This window comes from Cydia strobilella, chromosome 12 (genome assembly GCF_947568885.1).
Source record: "Cydia strobilella chromosome 12, ilCydStro3.1, whole genome shotgun sequence".
Taxonomy (NCBI): Eukaryota; Metazoa; Arthropoda; class Insecta; order Lepidoptera; family Tortricidae; genus Cydia; species Cydia strobilella.
The window spans coordinates 5,261,925-5,281,740 of record NC_086052.1 but is presented as its reverse complement, the minus strand read 5'-3'; the positions used below and the strand labels follow the sequence as shown (position 1 = coordinate 5,281,740).

General features: G+C 37.7%; 4 protein-coding genes across 5 annotated transcripts in view; 1 reads left to right on the top strand and 3 right to left on the bottom strand.

The window, feature by feature from the left end:
* The window catches only part of LOC134745917 (WAS/WASL-interacting protein family member 1-like), a 39,658-nt gene extending 36,695 nt beyond the window's left edge, over positions 1-2,963 (bottom strand). Inside the window, exon 1 of the mRNA XM_063680027.1 lies at positions 2,173-2,963. Within this exon, the coding sequence (XP_063536097.1) occupies positions 2,173-2,524 (352 nt within the window). The 5' untranslated portion in view covers positions 2,525-2,963. The remainder of the gene's footprint in view (positions 1-2,172) is intronic.
* Positions 2,964-3,924: 961 nt separating this feature from the next.
* Positions 3,925-6,629, bottom strand: LOC134745916 (uncharacterized). The gene is made up of 2 exons (XM_063680026.1): positions 6,565-6,629; positions 3,925-5,906 (listed from the first exon to the last, which is right to left on the bottom strand). The coding sequence occupies exons 1-2, from the start codon at positions 6,580-6,582 to the stop codon at positions 3,966-3,968; spliced, it is 1,959 nt and encodes a 652-aa protein (XP_063536096.1). The 5' UTR covers positions 6,583-6,629; the 3' UTR covers positions 3,925-3,965.
* A 467-nt stretch (positions 6,630-7,096) lies between these two features.
* On the top strand, positions 7,097-9,047 carry LOC134745915 (26S proteasome non-ATPase regulatory subunit 11). Its single transcript, XM_063680025.1, has one exon. It carries the CDS (start codon positions 7,251-7,253, stop codon positions 8,514-8,516), a length of 1,266 nt encoding a protein of 421 aa, XP_063536095.1. The 5' UTR covers positions 7,097-7,250; the 3' UTR covers positions 8,517-9,047.
* Positions 9,048-12,236: 3,189 nt separating this feature from the next.
* On the bottom strand, positions 12,237-19,742 carry LOC134745929 (uncharacterized). 2 transcript variants are annotated; one of them, XM_063680063.1, is made up of 10 exons: positions 19,600-19,742; positions 19,065-19,149; positions 18,899-18,969; positions 18,080-18,365; positions 16,095-16,278; positions 15,297-15,379; positions 14,428-14,655; positions 13,669-13,806; positions 12,712-13,042; positions 12,237-12,603 (listed from the first exon to the last, which is right to left on the bottom strand). In XM_063680063.1, the coding sequence occupies exons 1-10, from the start codon at positions 19,700-19,702 to the stop codon at positions 12,424-12,426; spliced, it is 1,689 nt and encodes a 562-aa protein (XP_063536133.1). In that variant the 5' UTR covers positions 19,703-19,742; the 3' UTR covers positions 12,237-12,423. The 2 variants fall into 2 exon arrangements, with proteins under 2 accessions (XP_063536133.1, XP_063536132.1); XM_063680062.1 differs by having other exon boundaries at positions 12,255-12,603; positions 14,428-14,661.
* Between the last annotated feature and the right edge of the window lie 74 nt (positions 19,743-19,816).

Below are 19,816 nucleotides of genomic sequence, written 5' to 3'. Positions count from 1 at the left end.
TGGAACGTTTGCAATGTTGTCAATTAAATGTGAACTTCGGTAGCCGAGCGATAAGATAGTCGGCGACGTAACCGTACCTATGTCGGAGGTAGCATCTCGGCTCATATTGGGTTGCCATATGGAAGAAATAATGCTGACAAAAATCCTGATATCTCCCTAAAAATCCTGACATTTCTTGTAACAGAGATTTGGCATAGCTTGAACGACGCCCCGGCGGCGCGCTGCGCTCTGCGGTGGGTCATTCCTAAAAATTCTGACACTTGCCAAGTCCCGCCGTAATCCGGACAAAGGGTCAAAAATCCTGACATGTCCAGACAAATCCTGATGTATGGCAACCCTAGGCTCATACCATCTCATACCAAGTTTTGCTCAAACGGAACGTTTGTACGAAATATCATTAGATATTAACCTATCAGTGGCTCTTTGGGTGTTAAAGAAAAACATCATGTAGAAACCAGGCTAATATCTAGTCTATTTCCCCACTTGGTTGGTCAGTAAAAACTAGTGACTGTAAAATTTCTTGGGATTAAATTGCCAAGTATACCCGGAGTTCTTTTAGGACGTACGTAAGTAACCGGGAAAGCACTAAGATATAATATATGGAATATAATATGGATCTAAGACCTCGCTAACGGCGTCGGGCGTCATCTACAACAATAATAAGGGAATGCGAACTTTGCACTTGTACCGAGGTTGACAGTCTATATTATTTACCTGATCTCGTATACGTAACAAGTTATATATCATATTTGCTGTCACAAGTCCTGTTTGCCCAAAATCAAGATTTATCGTATTCGTTATTTATGTGTCTTTCGCTGGTAGGCATATGGAAATCTTAGTAGGTATTTTTGATTAACTTTAATAAACTTAAAAGTTGTTAAGTGTGTAAAGGAGCCCACCCATTACCATCACTTAACTATATCCAATACATGAAATTAAGAGAACAAATTACTAGCAGTAAAAAATCAGTTAAGTACATAAATTTGAACAGTACACTTAGTTATAATGCTATTATTAGTTTACCTGTTTTTGTTTTTAATTTGTTTGTAGTTTTGCAGTGACTTTGTATATTTCATACTGTTATGCTGTACAACTATTTTTAAAATAATAATAAATAAATAAATAAATAATGTTTGAGAACGGTTTTGGTAATTTATTTTATTGTTTTACATTTATTATTTGAATGTAAATACTCTGATATTTTCTTTATTTACCTAAGCATTAAGTTCTAAGATATAAAACATAAAATACAGGAGCAGTTTCCTTTCAGTTGATATTCATAATAAACACAACTTGATATCATTAATCTACCCTTTATCTGCAGCCGAGTGGAGAACAATCAATAATGTAATTAAATACCAGATATCATATCAGTGTGCGCTTGTTATAAAGATGTTTGGATGTGATAAACCAGGGATCACCATTTAGTTTCTTCAGGGGTCTGGCTCTTAAAATAAAATGACCATCGCGGTCCGTTTCTCCTTGGGTTTATTAAATAAGCAAAAAAAATAAAATAGCTTGGTGGTCCGGATGCAGACCACAGTCCGCCATGGCCAGGTGACCCCTGTGAGAGACTAAGTAATAGGTAGTTTAGTTTTGGACTTTTTTTATCTGGTTTTTATTGAGGCTTTGGACACTCTAGAGGTGAACATGTCAGCCTCATGGGTGCTTTCATAGTTCCCTACTCAAGAGAGGATAGTTTTGGTCTTGTAAAATTAATTGTAAGAAAACCATGTCTCATTATGTTTTTAAAGAGAAAAAACAGGTGAATTAGTCAATCACATTCTCTTAGTATAAAATTAATATCATTATTGAAGAATATGTATAAAAAGTGTTGTTATCACAGATTTTCTCTATTAAATCCAGTTAGAGTCTGTTGATTGTTTTTATATGATGTAAGAACAATAAATCAAAACAATAAAAACTAGAGACAATAGATGTTAGAGACATTCATTCACTACAAGTAGCAAGCTTAAGCACAAATGCATTCTAATAGTTTTTTATGATATGAGAGGCCAACAAGAAACTGAATACTTTTAACCCATTCAAATTCCACATACACAAACTTAATAAAAAAAAAATACAGATTGTTTTAGATTCTAGTGATAACGGGTGTCAAACAACATCGGCCATATGACAGCAATTTTACCAACTTAAAACTAGAATACTCACCACCAAATTTGCCACCAGTGGGCCTCAGCTTGGGCATTCCACCAGCAAATAGCCCTCCCAACATCGGCGGCGCTGCGCTGCCACCATTCTGCATACCACCACTCTTGACCCCATTGCCAACCGGAGATGCACTACCACCAGAACTAGACACCTTCCCCGGTATATACGGTCCACTCTTATCCACTGTAACAGTCTTTTTTAACTTCGCCCCCTGCCTAATAGAACTAAGCAGGGCGTTCCTGTTGTCTCCCGAACCTCCCTTTGACGAACCTCCGAAAGTAGGCGGCGGAGGCGGCCCCGGCGGCGGCGGAGGGCCAGGAGGCGGCGGAGGACCGGGCGGTCTGGGAGCCATCGCAAAACTGTCGCACTAACCGGCCTACAAGGCCATGAGTAAAGGAAAATGACGACAATAACTCAAACACCCTACAACATTCACACACTTGTATTTGTACACACGATCCTCGCGACGGCACGTGACGACAACATTCGAAGCCCGATACGTCACTCCAACTAATGCTAGCTAATTTACATAAAATATTGGAAAACCTTGTCCTAAAAGATTAATCATTGTAAGAAGCACGTAGACACCACAAATTGTTTTCACTCTGTTCACATATAATTTAGTACTACCTAGCATAATTTCTTCTACGAAACATCGTTTCAAATTCGGCCCGTTTCTGACGGTCAAAACGAGTTCCTGATAAAGTATTACTTGGCTTAACTTAAATGATATGATATGATATTATCGAGGAGTAGGGAATTCGTCAAATTCACAACTCGTAATCGTAATATGGCCGACATCTGTCAAAATGTCGAGTTGCTACATGTAAAAATTAATATATTATGGTAGTTATTGTTGTATAGTTTGTCAAAGTACTGTCTCATTTCAAACATAGACAGAAAGAATAATACTATCTTTGTCTTACACAAGTACCCGCACCCAAGTTTTTTTTTCTGTTGTAGTTTTTTTAGAGAGCCACTATGAGGGTGGCATTTGTTTAAAACTTAAAACCCTCTATAAATAAATAAGGATTTAAAAAAAAAAGTTTTTTTTTGTTCTTATTTACTGACAATTTGGTTTGACCAACTATAGTCATGCTTTGAACTGTCGTGAACACAAAACTTTGTAACCTTAAGGCTGGCCACAGACGTTCGGTTTCCTGATCAGGAATCCGAATTGGGAATACAGATTCAGAAACCTAAATGCACTTTTTTCATACAACATGTTCGACCAGGCGCACAAGTTCTGTATTTTTCTGAACGGGAAATAGTACATTTCGATTCTAGTGCGGAAAGTATGTCTTTACTTCACGAGTACCGAGATTCGAGTCAATTTCGCAGATCTGCGACACCCGCTCCTCACTCGCGTTCGTGGCTTCGCGCCGCGATCCACGCACGAGTGTGGAGGGTGCTTAAGGTAAAGAAAGCCCACTTGATTTCCACACGATGCCTGTATGCCTTGGACTGTACAAATGTCACGGTCTGGTACACTGTCCGTCAATTAGAGATTTAAAATAGGGATGCAAAAAGCTGAGTGAACATAGAATAAGACAAATCATAATAATTGTAAAGAAATGAATGAAACGAAAACGATACTAATTGATCTAATAGTCATTATTCATTTTATTCAATTTGGATACCTATTATATACGATTACATCATACGCAAAGTTAAAAATATAAATGAAGTAGAACTTCTTTCTAAAACAAAATATAAGAACCATACCTACTGCGCGGATGCAATCGGGGTTCACAGTCAAGAAACTTATTTGAACTTGAACCTTCACTTTCGCTTTATTGTTTTGAGCTAGTTGAATCAATATCGGGTGAATGCTGGTAGTTAACTAGATTCGAATCATAAGAAGCCTCACTGCCACCTTGCGCCATCAGAAGGGCAGCTTCTCTTGCGGCTTTCTCTAAAGCCTCGCGTTCCTCAGCTGCACGTATTTCTCTTTCTACGTCCAATTGTTCTTTTTCTCTAGCTCTCTTTTCTCTTTGCTCAATATTGTCTCTGTATTTAAATAGGCACGTGGACAAATACTTCACGGGATCTGCGGGCTGCGCAACAATTGTCTTCGCAACACATTCACGCAACGCCGCTCCAACGTTTCGTTTCAAATAATTGAAATCTTCGGTAACATTTTCATCATCGGGGCAAGGTTCAAGAACATCTAATTGACTTCTTATACGTACAAGATTACCAAACCCATCATTTTCATATTCACTTGTAGCGTCTTCTTCTATGTAGATACGCTTGTTTTCCTCGTTTATATAGTAACGCCCAAAGTTATCGTAGCAGTACGTGATGCCATTGCGGATTTCCTTCAACTTAATAAGAGCTCCAGAGCTATCCATCATAAATTCACTCGCTGTTGCATGAGCTTTGTAGATCTTTTGCCTAGTGTGAGGGTGCAAGAAGTGTCTCCCACATTCATCATAAAAATAGACATGTTCTGAATCATCAGAAAGAGGAACTAACATCTCACTTTCGTTACATTGGTACAATGTGGGTGCATCTGGCTTCTTATATATTTTTCTACCATGTTCGTCTATATAAAAAATACCAAGGTCATCAGTAAATTCTTCTTTTTCCTCAGTTGCACTGAGAATTGATATTATTGATTTTTTCTTTTTCCCATTGACAGCTATATCCCATAAGTAGCAGAACTGGGAGATCAAACGCTCGCGCTCTGGAGATGGAAGTGCATGGTTAAAAATTCTCATTTGGAAGAAATCTGGACACTCGCACAACTCATCTAATGGAATATCCGGCATGTAATCTGCAAAGGTGTGAAGGCTCTTTAAAGTAGTCTTTAAATTGTCTAACGAGTTTAATCTTGCTTCAAGGAATTCCTTTTTGTGCCGAAGTGCACCAAGCGCTGCATGTGCATTCTCTTCTTCTAAACGTTTAATACGGTCATCTAATACAGCTATTTTTTCTACAACTTTATTTATCTCAAGATCATGACTTGCTGTAGACCTTACCATTGAACATAAATCTTTTCCTTTTCCTTTAAGTTCTTCCAATAGTTTTTTAGCTGAAGGTGACTCATCGGTTTTGAAGTCTTCAACTATTTGTTGTAACGTTTTTGTTAAATCGCTACTTAAACGTAGAACGTTAAAACTCACATATTTACTAAGCAGAATTGCTAAGTTATCGCTAATTTTATCTAACCATTGTAACAGATCTTCGACTTCAGATTTAAGTTTAATGTCGAATTCTGGACCGCTTTGAATACCTCGAAAACATTTCAACTTGTCAACCAAGGCTTTGGCAATTTCTTTATGCATTTCTTCCACAATTTCCAGTTCTGCGTTTAATATAGCATGGTTTTCGTTAGATAAACCAGATCGATTCTTTTCAATGAATCGTTGAAAATGCTTTAAGCGATAGGTCATACTATCCATAGTGTAGTTTACTGCTTGGTATAATTCTTCTTTAGGCAAGCTTCGATCAATCACAAGTTGTTCAAAGTTTTCTATAGCGTTCACATACTGCAACCAGTGCAACTGGTAATCAATAATCAAATCTAAAATCCGACCTTTGGTCTTCTCATCTCTTTTCTCATTCAAAATAGTGTGAACTGTACACATGACGTTAAATGCTTTATCCGAAAAATCTGTTTTGGTAAGAAAAATAACTGGACTCTCATAATAGAGCTTGACTTCTTTACATATATCAAACAGCATGCAAACGGTTTCTGGATTTTCGGTAGTGGATACGATTACTTCTGTCTGAAACATTAATCATTTCGGTTTAAAGTCACGGCGTCACGGTACTGTCGTTTCGGTAGCCCATCATACTGAATAAAATCTTTGTTTAACCTCTCGTATGCCGGGACGTATAAAATTCTAATTTATTTAAGTTCCAGCATACCTGCCTAACACGGATCCACATTCCGGCTTATGAAGGTTAACAGATTAAGCTTAGAATAAATTTAAAAGTAGAAAAATTACTGCCTTCGGAGAGGTCTTGGTGGCTCAATGGCGGAGCGCTGGAGTATCGATCCAGAGGCCGTGAGTTCAATCAAGTCTCACCCAAGGCAGTAATTTTTATACTTTTAAATTTATTCTAAGCTTAATAGCAACGTTCGCAGACGTTTCTGCTTGTTAAAAATTAAGTTAACAGATCAGGCTCTAAGTCCAAAAAAACACATGAGTTAATTTCTACTATCTCCACTAGCACCTGCTAGTGCTATCTAAGAAATAAATGATTTACCTACATGGGCCATTTCTATATCTACTTTTCTAAGTTAGATCTTGTGCCTTCCTGGAAATAATCTGAATATCGCAAATAATTTTTGCATGTTACAAATATTCGATATAGGGACTTTTTACTAGTTTTTACCCATAGGTACTGCTCATGTACTGCTGTAATGGTTACTTTACTTACTTTGGTTTGCGAAGTCATTATGAAATGAAGTTATTGAAAGCTTTTCAATAATGTAGGATTTTCATAACTAAGCAATAGGAATCCAATGCGTTGGCATTAATACTTAATATGACATTATTAAATTAACAAAACTGACGCAAATCAGTCTGATATTAGTTTATAAACATTTTTTACAACCAGTTATATGCTTGAGTTAGACACAGTATAGAATAGCAATCAATAAAAATATTATTAATCATTATGATTAAAAATTGGGAAAACGAAGTTGTAGTTGTTCTAGTATTTTATAAATTATTATACCCAAAATAATTTTTATTATAGTTTGTTAAACAACTGTCTCATTCCAAACATAGACACAGAGAATCATACTATCTTTGTCTTACACTAGTACTAGCACCCAAAAGAAAAGCATGAGTATAGTTTTTTTTTTCCTCATTTACTGAGAATTTGGTTTGACTAACTATATTGATTCGATGAACATTAGACATAGACAAATTTTAGTAGTTTTGTAGAATTCGACTGGCAACCCAGCCAGCGTCTACGACTTGCTTACGAAAAAAAAAGAGAGGTCGTCGATGACTTTGCGAATATAACAAAATTATACAAAGGAAAAATCGTGCAGTTGTACTGGAAATCACTGTTTACTTGAAGGATTTTTTTAGTTTAAGAGTATAAATATCCACATCATGGCCGGCGCGATGTTATTTGAGCGTTCGCGTGTGTCGTCGTCAACAACCAGAGAGGAGGACGTCCGCATGACCGACAAGATGGTCAGTACTGGAGAATTGCCTGAAGATGATGAAGAAAACATAAGGGCCAAGGAGCAGGGCATCCTGAACCTCGGCGAGAAATACAAAAAGGAGGGCAAGGCCAAGGAGTTAGCCGAACTGATCAAAGCCACCCGGCCGTTTCTTAGCCTGATAAGCAAGGCAAAAGCGGCGAAACTAGTGCGTGCGCTGGTCGACTTCTTCCTGGATTTGGAGGCGGGTATCGGCATAGAAGTCCAGTTATGTAAAGAGTGTATAGAATGGGCGAAAGAGGAACGGCGCACGTTCCTGCGGCAGTCGCTGGAGGCGCGGCTGATCGCGCTTTACTACGACACGGGCATGTACACGGAGGCGCTGGACCTCGCCACCGCGCTGCTGCGTGAGCTCAAAAAGCTCGATGACAAGAATTTACTAGTGGAAGTGCTCCTTTTCGAGAGCAAAACCTACCATGCCCTGAGTAATCTACCGAAAGCGCGCGCCTCCCTAACGTCAGCTAGGACCACTGCCAACGCGATCTACTGCCCCCCGAAGATGCAAGCCGCGCTCGACCTGCAGTCTGGCATCCTGCATGCTGCAGATGAACGGGACTTCAAAACCGCATATTCATATTTCTATGAAGCTTTTGAAGGATATGATGGTGCCGATAGTCCCAAAGCACTCACGGGACTAAAATACATGTTATTGTCAAAAATTATGTTGAATCAGGCTGAAGAAGTTGCTGTTATCTGTGGCAGCAAAGCGGCCCTCAAATATGCCGGGAAAGAGTTAGAAGCAATGAGAGCAGTAGCGACAGCTTCTCACAAGAGATCCTTGGCCGATTTCCAAGCTGCACTAAAAACTTACAAGCCGGAACTTGAAGAAGATGCAGTAGTGAGAGCTCACCTTGGTGCCCTGTACGATACTATGTTGGAACAGAACTTATGCCGTATAGTGGAGCCCTACATGCGCGTCCAAGTGGAACATGTAGCCCGCACTATCCGTCTGCCCGTCGTACAAGTAGAGAAGAAATTGTCCCAAATGATCCTGGATAAGAAGCTGAATGGCATCCTAGATCAAGGAGAAGGCGTCCTGATTGTCTTTGACGAGTCCCCCCTCGAGAAAACCTATGAGACTGTTCTGGAAACCATCCACCATATGAGTAAGGTTGTTGATACTCTCTACCAGAAAGCCAAGAAACTTTCATAGACTTCTGTAAAATTGTTGTAGCATTAAAAAATATAAATATCAAAACTAACCATAATTTTTTCAGTTCAGATTATATGGAAACTATTTTCAGACTAAATTTCACTTTTGTTCCGAAGTTAAATGCTGAATACAATATAATTATGTATATGTTTATGCATCAAGAAAAATGAAATACAAATCACTTTGATTTATTCCCATTTTAACTTAAGCTAGTGAAAATTATATTCTGTTTTATTGAGAATAAATAAAAAGGTGTTCACCCATTGTTGTTTACTTCACTTTCGCCCACGCTAAAATTGAGCAAGTCATGTTATATTAACTGAAACAGTTGGCAACGCATATGTGCAGTGATTCATCCACTGCACATACATATCTTGACCTTAATTCGGTACGCTGACTTGCATTGAAACTACTTTAAAAGGTAAAGACCGACTGCGACCCTGTTGACATACTTGAATTTTAATTGTAACCTGTTTTAGAATTAGGTACTTGTGGGTAATTAATGGTATTGAACAATAAAGTCTTGGTACAAATTTATTGTTTTATTTAGTAACCCTTTTTATCTAAAACCTCAAAAGTTTCACGATATGATGAAACTCGGTTCCGTTAGATGACGTCATCGTATAATGAGGTCAACGCTTTGGAGTTAGAGAAAATATTAGGTACCCACTCATAGAAACTCACACTCACGCACTTATACCTGTAATCGTCCATTAGATTCTTGATTTTTAACATATGGAAATGGAGATTTCTACTTTCTTCATGCTTAATTTAATCATCGTAAATAGGTAGGTGGGTATTGTGTATGAATAAAACTATACATATAATAGACCGCGAGCCAGGAACACATTTCCATGACCGACGCCTCCCGGGCGATAACTCGATTAACTCGTATAGTGGTTAACGGCTATGTATGATGAACCCTCGTGGACGTCAGCTGCCGCTCCGTTGGTGGGTTGAGGAATGGCAGCCACCGAAACACGTAAAAAAAAAAGAAATTCTGGTCATCGCCTCCCGTTACCCGTTTGATACTTTGTCAGATGATAGTTTGATGCTATTGTGAATTTAAAAAATCGTCAGCCGGTTGTATCGCGGTGGAAAAAGCGTCAGCTGATCGTATGAACGTGTAAAAATTAGGCACCATACCTTTTTATGATTGATATCAAAATCATGAAACTTTGCATGTAGCATTCCATCAGGCGTTTCAATAAACGGATTACGGATACTTTGCGGACAAGAGATTAGGCGCGTATTTTTTACATGTTCATACGATCAGCTGACGCTTTTTCCACTGCGATACAACCGGCTGACGATTTTTTAAATTCACAATAGCATCTAATCTAAACTGTCATCTGACACAATATCAATCGGGACTTCGGGAGGCGAAGACCGAAAAAAAAATTTTTTTTACATGTTCATGTCATCAGCTGACGGTCTTTCCACCGCGATACAATTAACCGGCTATTTTTTTAAATCACAATAGCATCTAACTAAACTATCATCTGACAAAGTAACAGCCGGGAGGCTCGGAGCTAAATTATTATCTATACACCGAATGACGATTAATTTTAAATTGAGGGAGGGATGGACCATTTCTGGTGCATTTCTAGTTTTTTAGGTCTTACTTTAAAGGATAGGAAAGGAAGTGTTAAAATATATCTAGACAGCTTCTCTTTTTTATCTTTCATTTTTTTAAATAAAACGATAAAAACAAAATGTTCAAAACTATTTATTTTCTTAAAAAGCTGAGATACCTACTTAACAATGTTACTTATGATAAATCTAGTCTTGTAAACTATACCTATAAAATAAAGTAAATAAACTATTAATTGTTTATCTATTATGCAACAATCACAACACAGTATCTATAATAAAAATTATCATATAATTTTTGTCAAACTTGTGCTTTCTTTTTTCTGTAGAAAAAACAGAATGAACAATCTTACTAAGGGAAAGATTTAAATATATTAAACACCTACATGTAAGTTACCTACTTTAAAGAACCTTATTGACTTTGAACTAGGCACATGGGCACAGGTCGTGCATCATACTAGATCTGTGAAATTTGGAGACAAAAAAACACATTTTTATATTTGTCGCGTCAAATGATGATCCCTGTGGGCCGAGCACATGATTGACGCAACAGTATCTCGCCGCGAGATAGACTGCTCGTATTTTTTTAACTGCATTAATTAAAGAGGGACGGGTAGTCAATCTCGCGGCGAGATACTGTCGCGCCAATCATGTGCTAACCCGGCTGACAGTTCCTTACGACAAAAAAGTATGACCGAAAGTCAAACTAGAGGATCGAATCTCGTTTTGATTGCTGAAGACAATCTGAATACAATAATACCAACGTTACTATAAGTTAGCATAGTGGCATAGCGAGACATGACGAAGTCTGGCTCGATGATTTAAAGCAGAAAAGATTTCGGGCTTCACAGGAACCATCAACAGATTCGCGCTTCAGCTGCGAATCCTGCGATCTTTGTGGCAGGAAGTGCCGTGCTGCGATTGGACTTTACAGCCACAGGAAAAGATGTGCCGCACCTCCGATCTCCGACAGCGCACAGACCTCTTCATCCTAATAAACTGTCGCTACAACAATTATCTGTCAGGATCATAGACCTAGCATTACATAGATGAGCTATACGCGTGCGCTAGTGAGGGACAAAACATACGCAATGCGACAATATGATTGGTCGAGTAAATTTGTAGCCCACCATAAACCATACTAAATAAATTTACGGTCTGGAAGAAAAAAAAATGTGAGACTGACAAGGACAAACAATAACAGCGCTTGCTCTGCTACTCCTACTGAAAGATACATAAGACTATCCAGTTCGGTCATTTCCCCCCACCCCTCATGACCGATCCAGTTATACTAGATTCGTGGTCAAGATGCTGTGGCCAATGATGATGACTATAAGCAGGGGTGTGTAACTCCTCGCTTCGGGTAAACTCGGCTCCTTTCGGCTCTACATTGCTTCGAGCAATTATTAGGGTTGGCACAACTTGACGTCCCTTCGCGTGCACGACCACAGATAAAATAATGACTTGAACTTTGACAACCCTAAATAGCCGAAAGGCATAGTGCCATATATTAGAAAGGGACAGCATGATTCGACCCTGAACCGCTGTCAAACTTCGGTGTCGTAGGATTTTTTTTTTGTACGGTTACTACTATTATTTATTCTGTGCTATAAGTTAATATTGTAATTTATGACAATACTGTAACACATTCCTATATCTAGTTTGATCCTCTCTTTGGGACCACTTTCTCTAGTCACCTATGATCAACTTTCTTCCTAGGTGATAAGAGCTAAAATTGACATTACTATCCGGTTCTATGTACAGTCGCCATCAGATCGGAGTGGCCAAGGTACTCTCAAATATCTGAACACGCCTCTATGTGGGCTACCGCGTTTAATTTCGCCACTAGGAGCGCTAGTGTAGATGGGTCTTTCAAAATGTCAAATGCATAGAAGTTTTGGGGGTTTCAAGCTTTTTTATCGGGAATTTTCACTCCTTATTCATAATTGTGGTAAATCTTTGTTCAACTTTGATTAATCATGGTAAACTATAGATATAGCTCAATAAATGTTAGTGGTTTAAAAAAATTTCAACTAAAATAAATGCAAAAATAAACAGGTTGAAAGAATGGCACATTTAGACGTTAAAATACTTTTGTGTATATTAGAACGTATTGATTTTATAAAAATAATCATAGAAGAATTTTGAGATCTGTTTTTCTGACCTACATCTACAGTGGCGCCAACTGGTGAGCACAAAAACGGCAACCCTCATTGTCAAGGCGCTAAGTGCGTGTTCAGATATTTTTGAGCACCTTGGCCGAAATATCTGATGGCAACTGTACATCCATGCCTATCAGTGATAGCAAGGTTGATCAAACAGCATTGTTCCTCCGATTGAACTCCTCGGTGTCTTGGGGCACGTCCCACCTCGGGTCCCAGAACCCGGGCGGGGTTCTGGGCCGCGCGGGGTTCTGGCGCCCGCGGTGCTTCGAACACTCCTCCATCTTCTTGGCTAGCATTACTGGGTCGTTCTTGTATAGCTCGGCGTAGAACTAAAAAGGAAAATATGCCTTAGAGTCAAGTAAAAAGTTAAAAAAAAACCGGCCAAGTGCGAGTCGGACTCGCGCACGAAGTAGTTTATAACTTTCTTTTAAACTCACGTTTTTACATTCATCACAGAACCACCCCGGCAAAGCTCTCTTCTCCGCTTTCTTCCTAACCGTCGGCTCCTTAAAAATTACATCTACTTTCCCATTCTCTCTTTTCGGTTCTAATCTCTCTAAATCTTTCTTCACAATACTTTCTATAGCCGGATTTCTCTTTGTTTCTCTTTCTAACCCATGAAAAGTTGGGTTTTTGTTCGGACTTTCTAGATCTTTCATATTGTCTATGAAATGGTTGTGGTTGAGGAGTGACACGCTTGCTTCCGTGTCGCATTGCGTTTGAAGGTTGGTGAAGTTGATGTTTTCCGCTAGAGGGCGTTTGGTGGGGCTGGAAATTCAAAAGAAATCATTTACTCATATCATGACATAAACTAAAACACTGGGTTTTATAAAGTGGCCATAAAACAATAACTGTATGCAAGTGCGAAAGTGACGCATGACACGACAGGCGATAAAAACGCGACCATGCTGCCGCTGGACGCACCTTAGATAGGTATAGGTACTGCAGGATATTAGGTTTTTCGGAGGAGCCCTGAAGTTTTCTATGAAGATGACTATTATTATGCTCCTTTATTAACTTACTCCTTGTTATGCACTGAAAAAAAAAAACCCTGGCAATGTGCCCTTCCTCTGGTAATGTGACAGAATAAATAATAGTACTAGGTGTACAGCAGATTCACACTAACAAAACGCGCCTATAACGACAGATATGACCGCTAGGTGGCGCATGCGCGAACAGGCGTCCGTTCCGTAGCGGTGCGCGGGAATTACTATGGCTAGACCTCAGAACTGGGGGCGGCCGCATGTACTTGTAGCGGCGCGACGAAATCGCGGAGTGAGTCACGCCTGGTAATGTGTTATACTCAGCAAGAATGTTTGGAAACGCCATTAGTAACCTTATTGCCAAGACATAACAACCACCAATAGCCAATCAAATGTATTAGTGTTAGTTACCTGCATATGTTCTTGTGATCCGGCGACGTATTTTCCAGGTTTTTGACATGCTGAAATACTGACATACTGGAATCGATGTTGCATTCCGTTTCATTCGGGTCCTTAAGTTTTACTGGTGATCTCTCTGGTGTGCGAAATCTAAAAATAAAGGTTTAAGTGTTCATTATTAGTATAATTACAGCAGTGTTGCTTATTGTTATTGCCTACCCAAATCATCTGATTTCCGAAATATCTTTATATTTCGGATAGTGCGGGAAAGTACATATGGTGCTACTTTCCCGCACTAGTGCGGGAATGAGCACTTTCCGTGCCTATGTCGAAAGTTTAAAGGGCCATATGTACTGTAAAACGTTGTACGATACACATTCGAATAGGTAATTCGCCACTCATTCCGAATTTCCTACTTTCCGTACTTGTATCGTAAAAAACTATTACAGGGTAGGCTGGGTAGGGCATCCATTCAAGTGAGATTTTCGAAATTTATAAACTTACCTATCCTATCGTATTTTTGTTACATAATATTCTAACTATTCAACGTTCATGTCGTAAAAGTTCAGTGTAACCACAGGGAAAAGAACCACTTTTAATACGCGGATCGTAACATCTACTTCATGCTTTGATCAGCATAGCATTGCCTTATTTTTGGAGCATTCAAATATACCCCATATCACAATGCCCTATCGACAACACGAGTGAATATAGGCATAATAGCAGTTCTTATTTTAACATAACATAAGTAAGAAAGTTAAAGAGGCATACCGTGGAGGCCTTAGCAGATTGATTGACTCTTCCATTTTGACTTTCATGTCTGAATTCTCCAATTTATTTTCCACATTTTCTAGATTACTTGAGCCTTCGGTCTTGATCTGCAGCTTGGATATATTGGAGTGAGGTTTCTTGACTAAGCTCAGTTTCGCTGGGCTACCCTTTGTTATTTTGTGTGGACTATTCTTGTTTAATTTTAAAGGGCTATTTCTAACTGTTGATCTGTATCTGAAAACGAAGAAGAAGAAAAGAAGAAGAAGAGGTTGTACTTTGTAAATTATCAAATAGTTGATTGTTAGTCAAGGTGTTTTCATACAATAATAAAAATATTAAAAATCTTTTTTGCCTTTTATCTAGCTTTGGTCTTAAATCTATATATAAAAAAATATTACATATCGATACCGTAGTTCAGTCGTACTAATTACGCGGAAAATTTGGTTGTAATAACAACTTTATGTCTGTGCACTATGGCAGTACTATTAGTTATTCTGGGACTATGGTACTAATTACAATAAAAAAAAAATCGTAATTAGTACGATTGTGAACTAGGGTAACGACATATAAATAGTTAGACATTTATTCCCTAACAGCATTTATACGTCATTATGACGACAGCGACGTCTATATGACGCCATAATTACGTCATTATGACGTCACTGACGTCACTGCTACCTGGGTTGTAGCTCGTGTTCACTTTTTAAATTCTAAATTTTAATTTAGGACTTTGATACCAGTAAAGTGTTGCAACCACAGAGTACTATTAGTTATTCTGTGCCACAGAGGCAGTTACGTAATGTTATATAGGTATATAACATCAAGTTCCTTTCTTTAATAAAGGTAGTTTTTTTAGTATAATAACTTACATGGATGAAAAATTGGACGTGATGCTAGTGGGTGAAGGTTCTATCGTGTCCTCGTCATCAAGCGATTCTCTTTTAATGTTTAACTGTAAGAAAAGATACCAGGGTAGGTAAAAACATGTTTAAAGGTGCAAACATGTTTTATTATTTATTTGAATTAAAGTCTCAAACGAATTCTGTTTATTTTCCAATTTTTACCTTTTAAAAATTGGAAAATAAACAGAATTCGTTTGAGAGACTTATTCAAATAAACGCTTTTTTATGCGACTATCGCATTTGCCTTGTTCTCACGGCAGCAGCTTTCTAAAAATAGATTGTCAGTCAAGTTTTTTATATAGCAAAAATTTTGGTATGATCATGGCAAGGCAAAAAAGTATAAACCTATCTGACCATAAATAATTATATTTTCGTAAAATAAAATAAACAAAACCAGTTCCGATTCAGACCTGCTAGCATTAGTAATGTTGACATTATGAAAAATATTTTTTACATAATTTGATGTATATTAACCATATATAGCTGTGTATATATAATCTTTTCAATTTTTAGAGTATTATAAGAATCAGGAGCTAAAAACAAATTCCATATACATTTGTATTCTCATTTTAAATATTCTCTTTTTAAACTTAAAATAATTAAAAATTAAAAAAAAAATCAAACAAAGGAGCTGTGGTTGATAATCATCAAATTGTGTCAAAATATTTACAATAATATTATTATCCAGAGGGGAAAACGAGGACTATGTTTGTATGGAATGGCGATATCGCGCGGGTCATCCACTTTCGTATTAAAGATACCAACCTGCATGCTCTTAGTATCTTTATTGCTTCTTAAACCAACAAACTCTGGTGAGCTGGAAATATCGAGCACAGAAGTTTGTTTCACAGTCGTGAGCCTGGTCTGCCGTAGCTTGCCTTTGCCCTTACCACGTGGAGTGCTGAAGTTGGGATAAGTCAGTTTCAAAGCCTTGTTCTTTGGTGTTGGCCTGAAAATTATTTTGGGAATTTTTTAACATCACTAGTGGTTGTCAAAGTCTAAGCCCTTGAATTGAAACTTCTGGACCTTTAAAACACATTTTGAGAATAAATCTAGCATTTATTCACTTTGAGACCATGAACTTTCTATATATTTTTTGGTTTTAACTTTATACTGGAATATGGTCTTCTCATAGAGCAGGTACTTTTTCGGATTTTAGAGTTCCGTACCCAAAGGGTAAAAACGGAACCCTATTACTAAGACTCCTCTGTCGGTCTGTCTGTCTGTCACCAGGCTGTATCTCATGAACCGTGATAGCTAGACTAGACAGTTGAAATTTTTACAGGTGATGTATTTCTGTTGCCGCTATAACAACAAATACTAAAAAGTATGGAACCCTCGACAGGCGAGTCCGACTCGCACTTGTCCAGCTTTTAACATATTGCTGAAGATATCTTGGGTTAGGTTAAGTTAACTTAATCCTCGCTCTGGGTCATATCTGGTTCCGCAGGTCTCCATTGCAGCAGCGGGGAAACGCAGCGGTAATGGATACCTTTGAGCCAGGTACGATCCAGGGCGGGTTATTAGATTTAATTTTATAATTGATTGATAAAATTGTACAAAAAAAACTTAATTACTGACCAATAAAACTTAACATGCAAGAAGAGATCAAAAAAGGAAACAACGCAGTGATTCGCTATGACCGACTCATAATCAGAGAAAGATCGAATGCAACAGAAAAAAGAAAAAGGTCACCAACGATAACACCAACAAAAAAAGACTCCGATGAAGAAGTGCCCCAGAAGGCACCAAATAAAATATATAAGACAAATGCTTTCGATCTCATGAACTGCCCAAGGGCAAATTCATATCAGTCCACGAGCGAACGAAGCGAAGAATAGCAACAAACGACAGACCCCCGGAAACACACCACAGTAGATCAAGCAATCAACATAAACTATCATTCCCCAAGACGAATAGCGGTCATCGTGGGGAATTATGACCGCAACCCTCCAACGAAAGAAACACAAACAAATCATGCGCAACAAAACTCTAACCAGTAATCCCAGCAAAACTAAACAACAAAAAACTACACAACAGAAACTTGAACAAAAAAACTATTTCAAAACAAATGAAGAACCTGTACGCAGAAAAACACTACAAAATGACATGAAACTGCAGGGAAAGAAAAATGGAGAGAATTGGAGGAGGCCTCCACTCAAAGACCCCAAATTAAATTAAATTAGTAAATAACATACACAAACTTAACACTAACTACTAGCTATAAGAAAATTACTAACAACACGCAAAAACTTTTAATGTAAAATTGGAAATAAAGGCTTTTTTATTTATTTATTTATTTATTTTATTTAAAACTTAACATTTTTTAAATCAGACTGATGATGTTTTGTCTATAGCTATGCCACTCTGAATTTCTGAAACTTAAATGACATGTGATAAAATATATTAAGTTGTTTGGACTATAGATTGTGCAAAATTTCAACCAAGCAAGAAGTACTTTGATACTTCGTACATATTCATCATTGGCCACAGCATCTTTACAGATGATAGTTGCAGCGGCTAGAGGTATTTTGAGGAGGTAGTCTACAGTCTACATCGACTGCAGTGACTGTATAGACCAATGACCGAATGGCACTTCTTACATATTACTACTTCACTTATTACACTTTTTTCATATTTCTTACAAAGATTCCTGGGCCATTTTCAAATTAATCTCAATGAAACCTTCTAATCAGTTTGCTGAAAACAAGTAACTTTAAAAGACATAATGTTATAAAAACTTTTTTTACCAATTATCTGGACATTTCTTTTTCTCCCTATAATCTGATGCATTTCTTGCCTTCCTAGACACAATAATAGGGCTAGTTCTACCCGTAGGAGTTCCTTCTATCTCAGACACGGATTCATCATTAATTGCTTCTGTAAAGGAAGGTGATTCTTTCTTGGGGGTCTTAAGTTGAAAATCTGCACTGTCTTTGGGAGGAGTGAGTGAGACTGTTTCTCCGCAGAGTATTTTGAATGCTTCATCTATGATTCTCATGTCTTTTGTTTCGTTTAGTCTTGTTAGTGCTGATGCTGAAATAAAGTAGTGCATTACGATACAAGTGCCAAAAATAGGAAATTCACAACGAGTGGCGATAAATTAGCACCATATGTATTGTATAACTATAATAGTTTATTACGGAACCCTAAAAACTTACAAACTAGTTTTTACGGTTCCGTACCCAAAGGGTAAAAACAGGACCATATTACTAATACTCCACTGTCCGTCCGTCGGTCACCAGGCTGTATCTCATGAACCGTGATAGCTAGACAGTTGAAATTTTCACAGATGATGTATTTCTGTTGCTGCTATAACAACAAATACTAAAAGCAGAATAAAATAAATATTTAAGTGGGGCACCCATACAACATGCCTTTTTTTGTGTAATGGTACGGAACCCTTTGTGCGCGAGTCCGACTCACACTTGGCCGGTTTTTTCTTAAGGATGCAGTTCAGCACAGTATTAGATTTTATGGATTTCTTCATAGATGACAGAAGTAATGACGGTGACATAGGTAAGTTGAAAAATATAGTAAAAAGCTAAAACAAATTAATGATTACTTACCAACAGACTGAATAATATTATCCTTAAGTTCTATAACTTGTTTCAAGGCCTCAGAGCCAGCACAGACTTTACTAAAAAAATAAAGCAAATTAAAAAATAACATAAAGCTAAATAATAGCCACAATTAAATACAGAATCTTCTTGAAATGAAAATAATAATGCATACCTTTCACATTTTTCTTTTTGTGTTGATACTTGGGTTTTATAGTCGTCTGATTCTAGTTGAAGTTTATCAAATTCTATAATGAGTTCTGGAAGAATGTAATCACATGCATTATTGCCATAATCACAATTATAAAATATATTAAAGCACATTAGGTTAGTTTGTGCGGTAATTCGTGTTTTTTTACACATTCCTTAACTAAATAAAGTCGTGGAATGTATGGGGCCCAATACATTCCATGACATTCCACGACTTCTCTTTCCGACCAGACTCTATCAATTGTTAAATATCAACGCAAGAAATACAGGGTAGTTCCGGGATCACGATCCTAAATGGCAAAGTGGTTGAGTATCTTCATCACTTTTGGTCCTTCAGGATCATGACCCCGAAACGGCTACCACTATCTAATTAATTCATAATTCATTTATTGCATTTATAATCATGTGTTTACATAAGGCCTTACAAAGAGCATCTATCGCCTATACAGCCAGTATACTCAGTATAGGCGCGAAAAACATAGGGATAACTTCATACTAACCTTTCAAATGATTTATACTTTGATGCAAATTATTTTCGAGAGCCACTACAGATTTATTATTGGAAAGCGAAGAACAGCCTACATTTTCAGAAGAATAAACCATTGCTTTGTAATTCGAAATGGGAATTGGAACTTTCGTAAAACACGAACGACAATCATCAATAATAACACCTTAACACCAGTCAGTTGTCAACGTCAAAGAAAACACGGTTCGAGT

Coding starts and splice junctions, on each gene's coding strand:
- LOC134745915 (XM_063680025.1), top strand. CDS start 7,251: ATGGCCGGCGCGATGTTATTTGAGCGTTCGCGTGTGTCGTCGTCAACA.
- LOC134745929 (XM_063680062.1), bottom strand. CDS start 19,702: ATGGTTTATTCTTCTGAAAATGTAGGCTGTTCTTCGCTTTCCAATAAT. Junction 19,150..19,599: donor AAGTATAAATCATTTGAAAG/GTTAGTATGAAG, acceptor ACATTCTTCCAG/AACTCATTATAGAATTTGAT. Junction 15,380..16,094: donor AAGATACTAAGAGCATGCAG/GTTGGTATCTTT, acceptor CTTTTCTTACAG/TTAAACATTAAAAGAGAATC.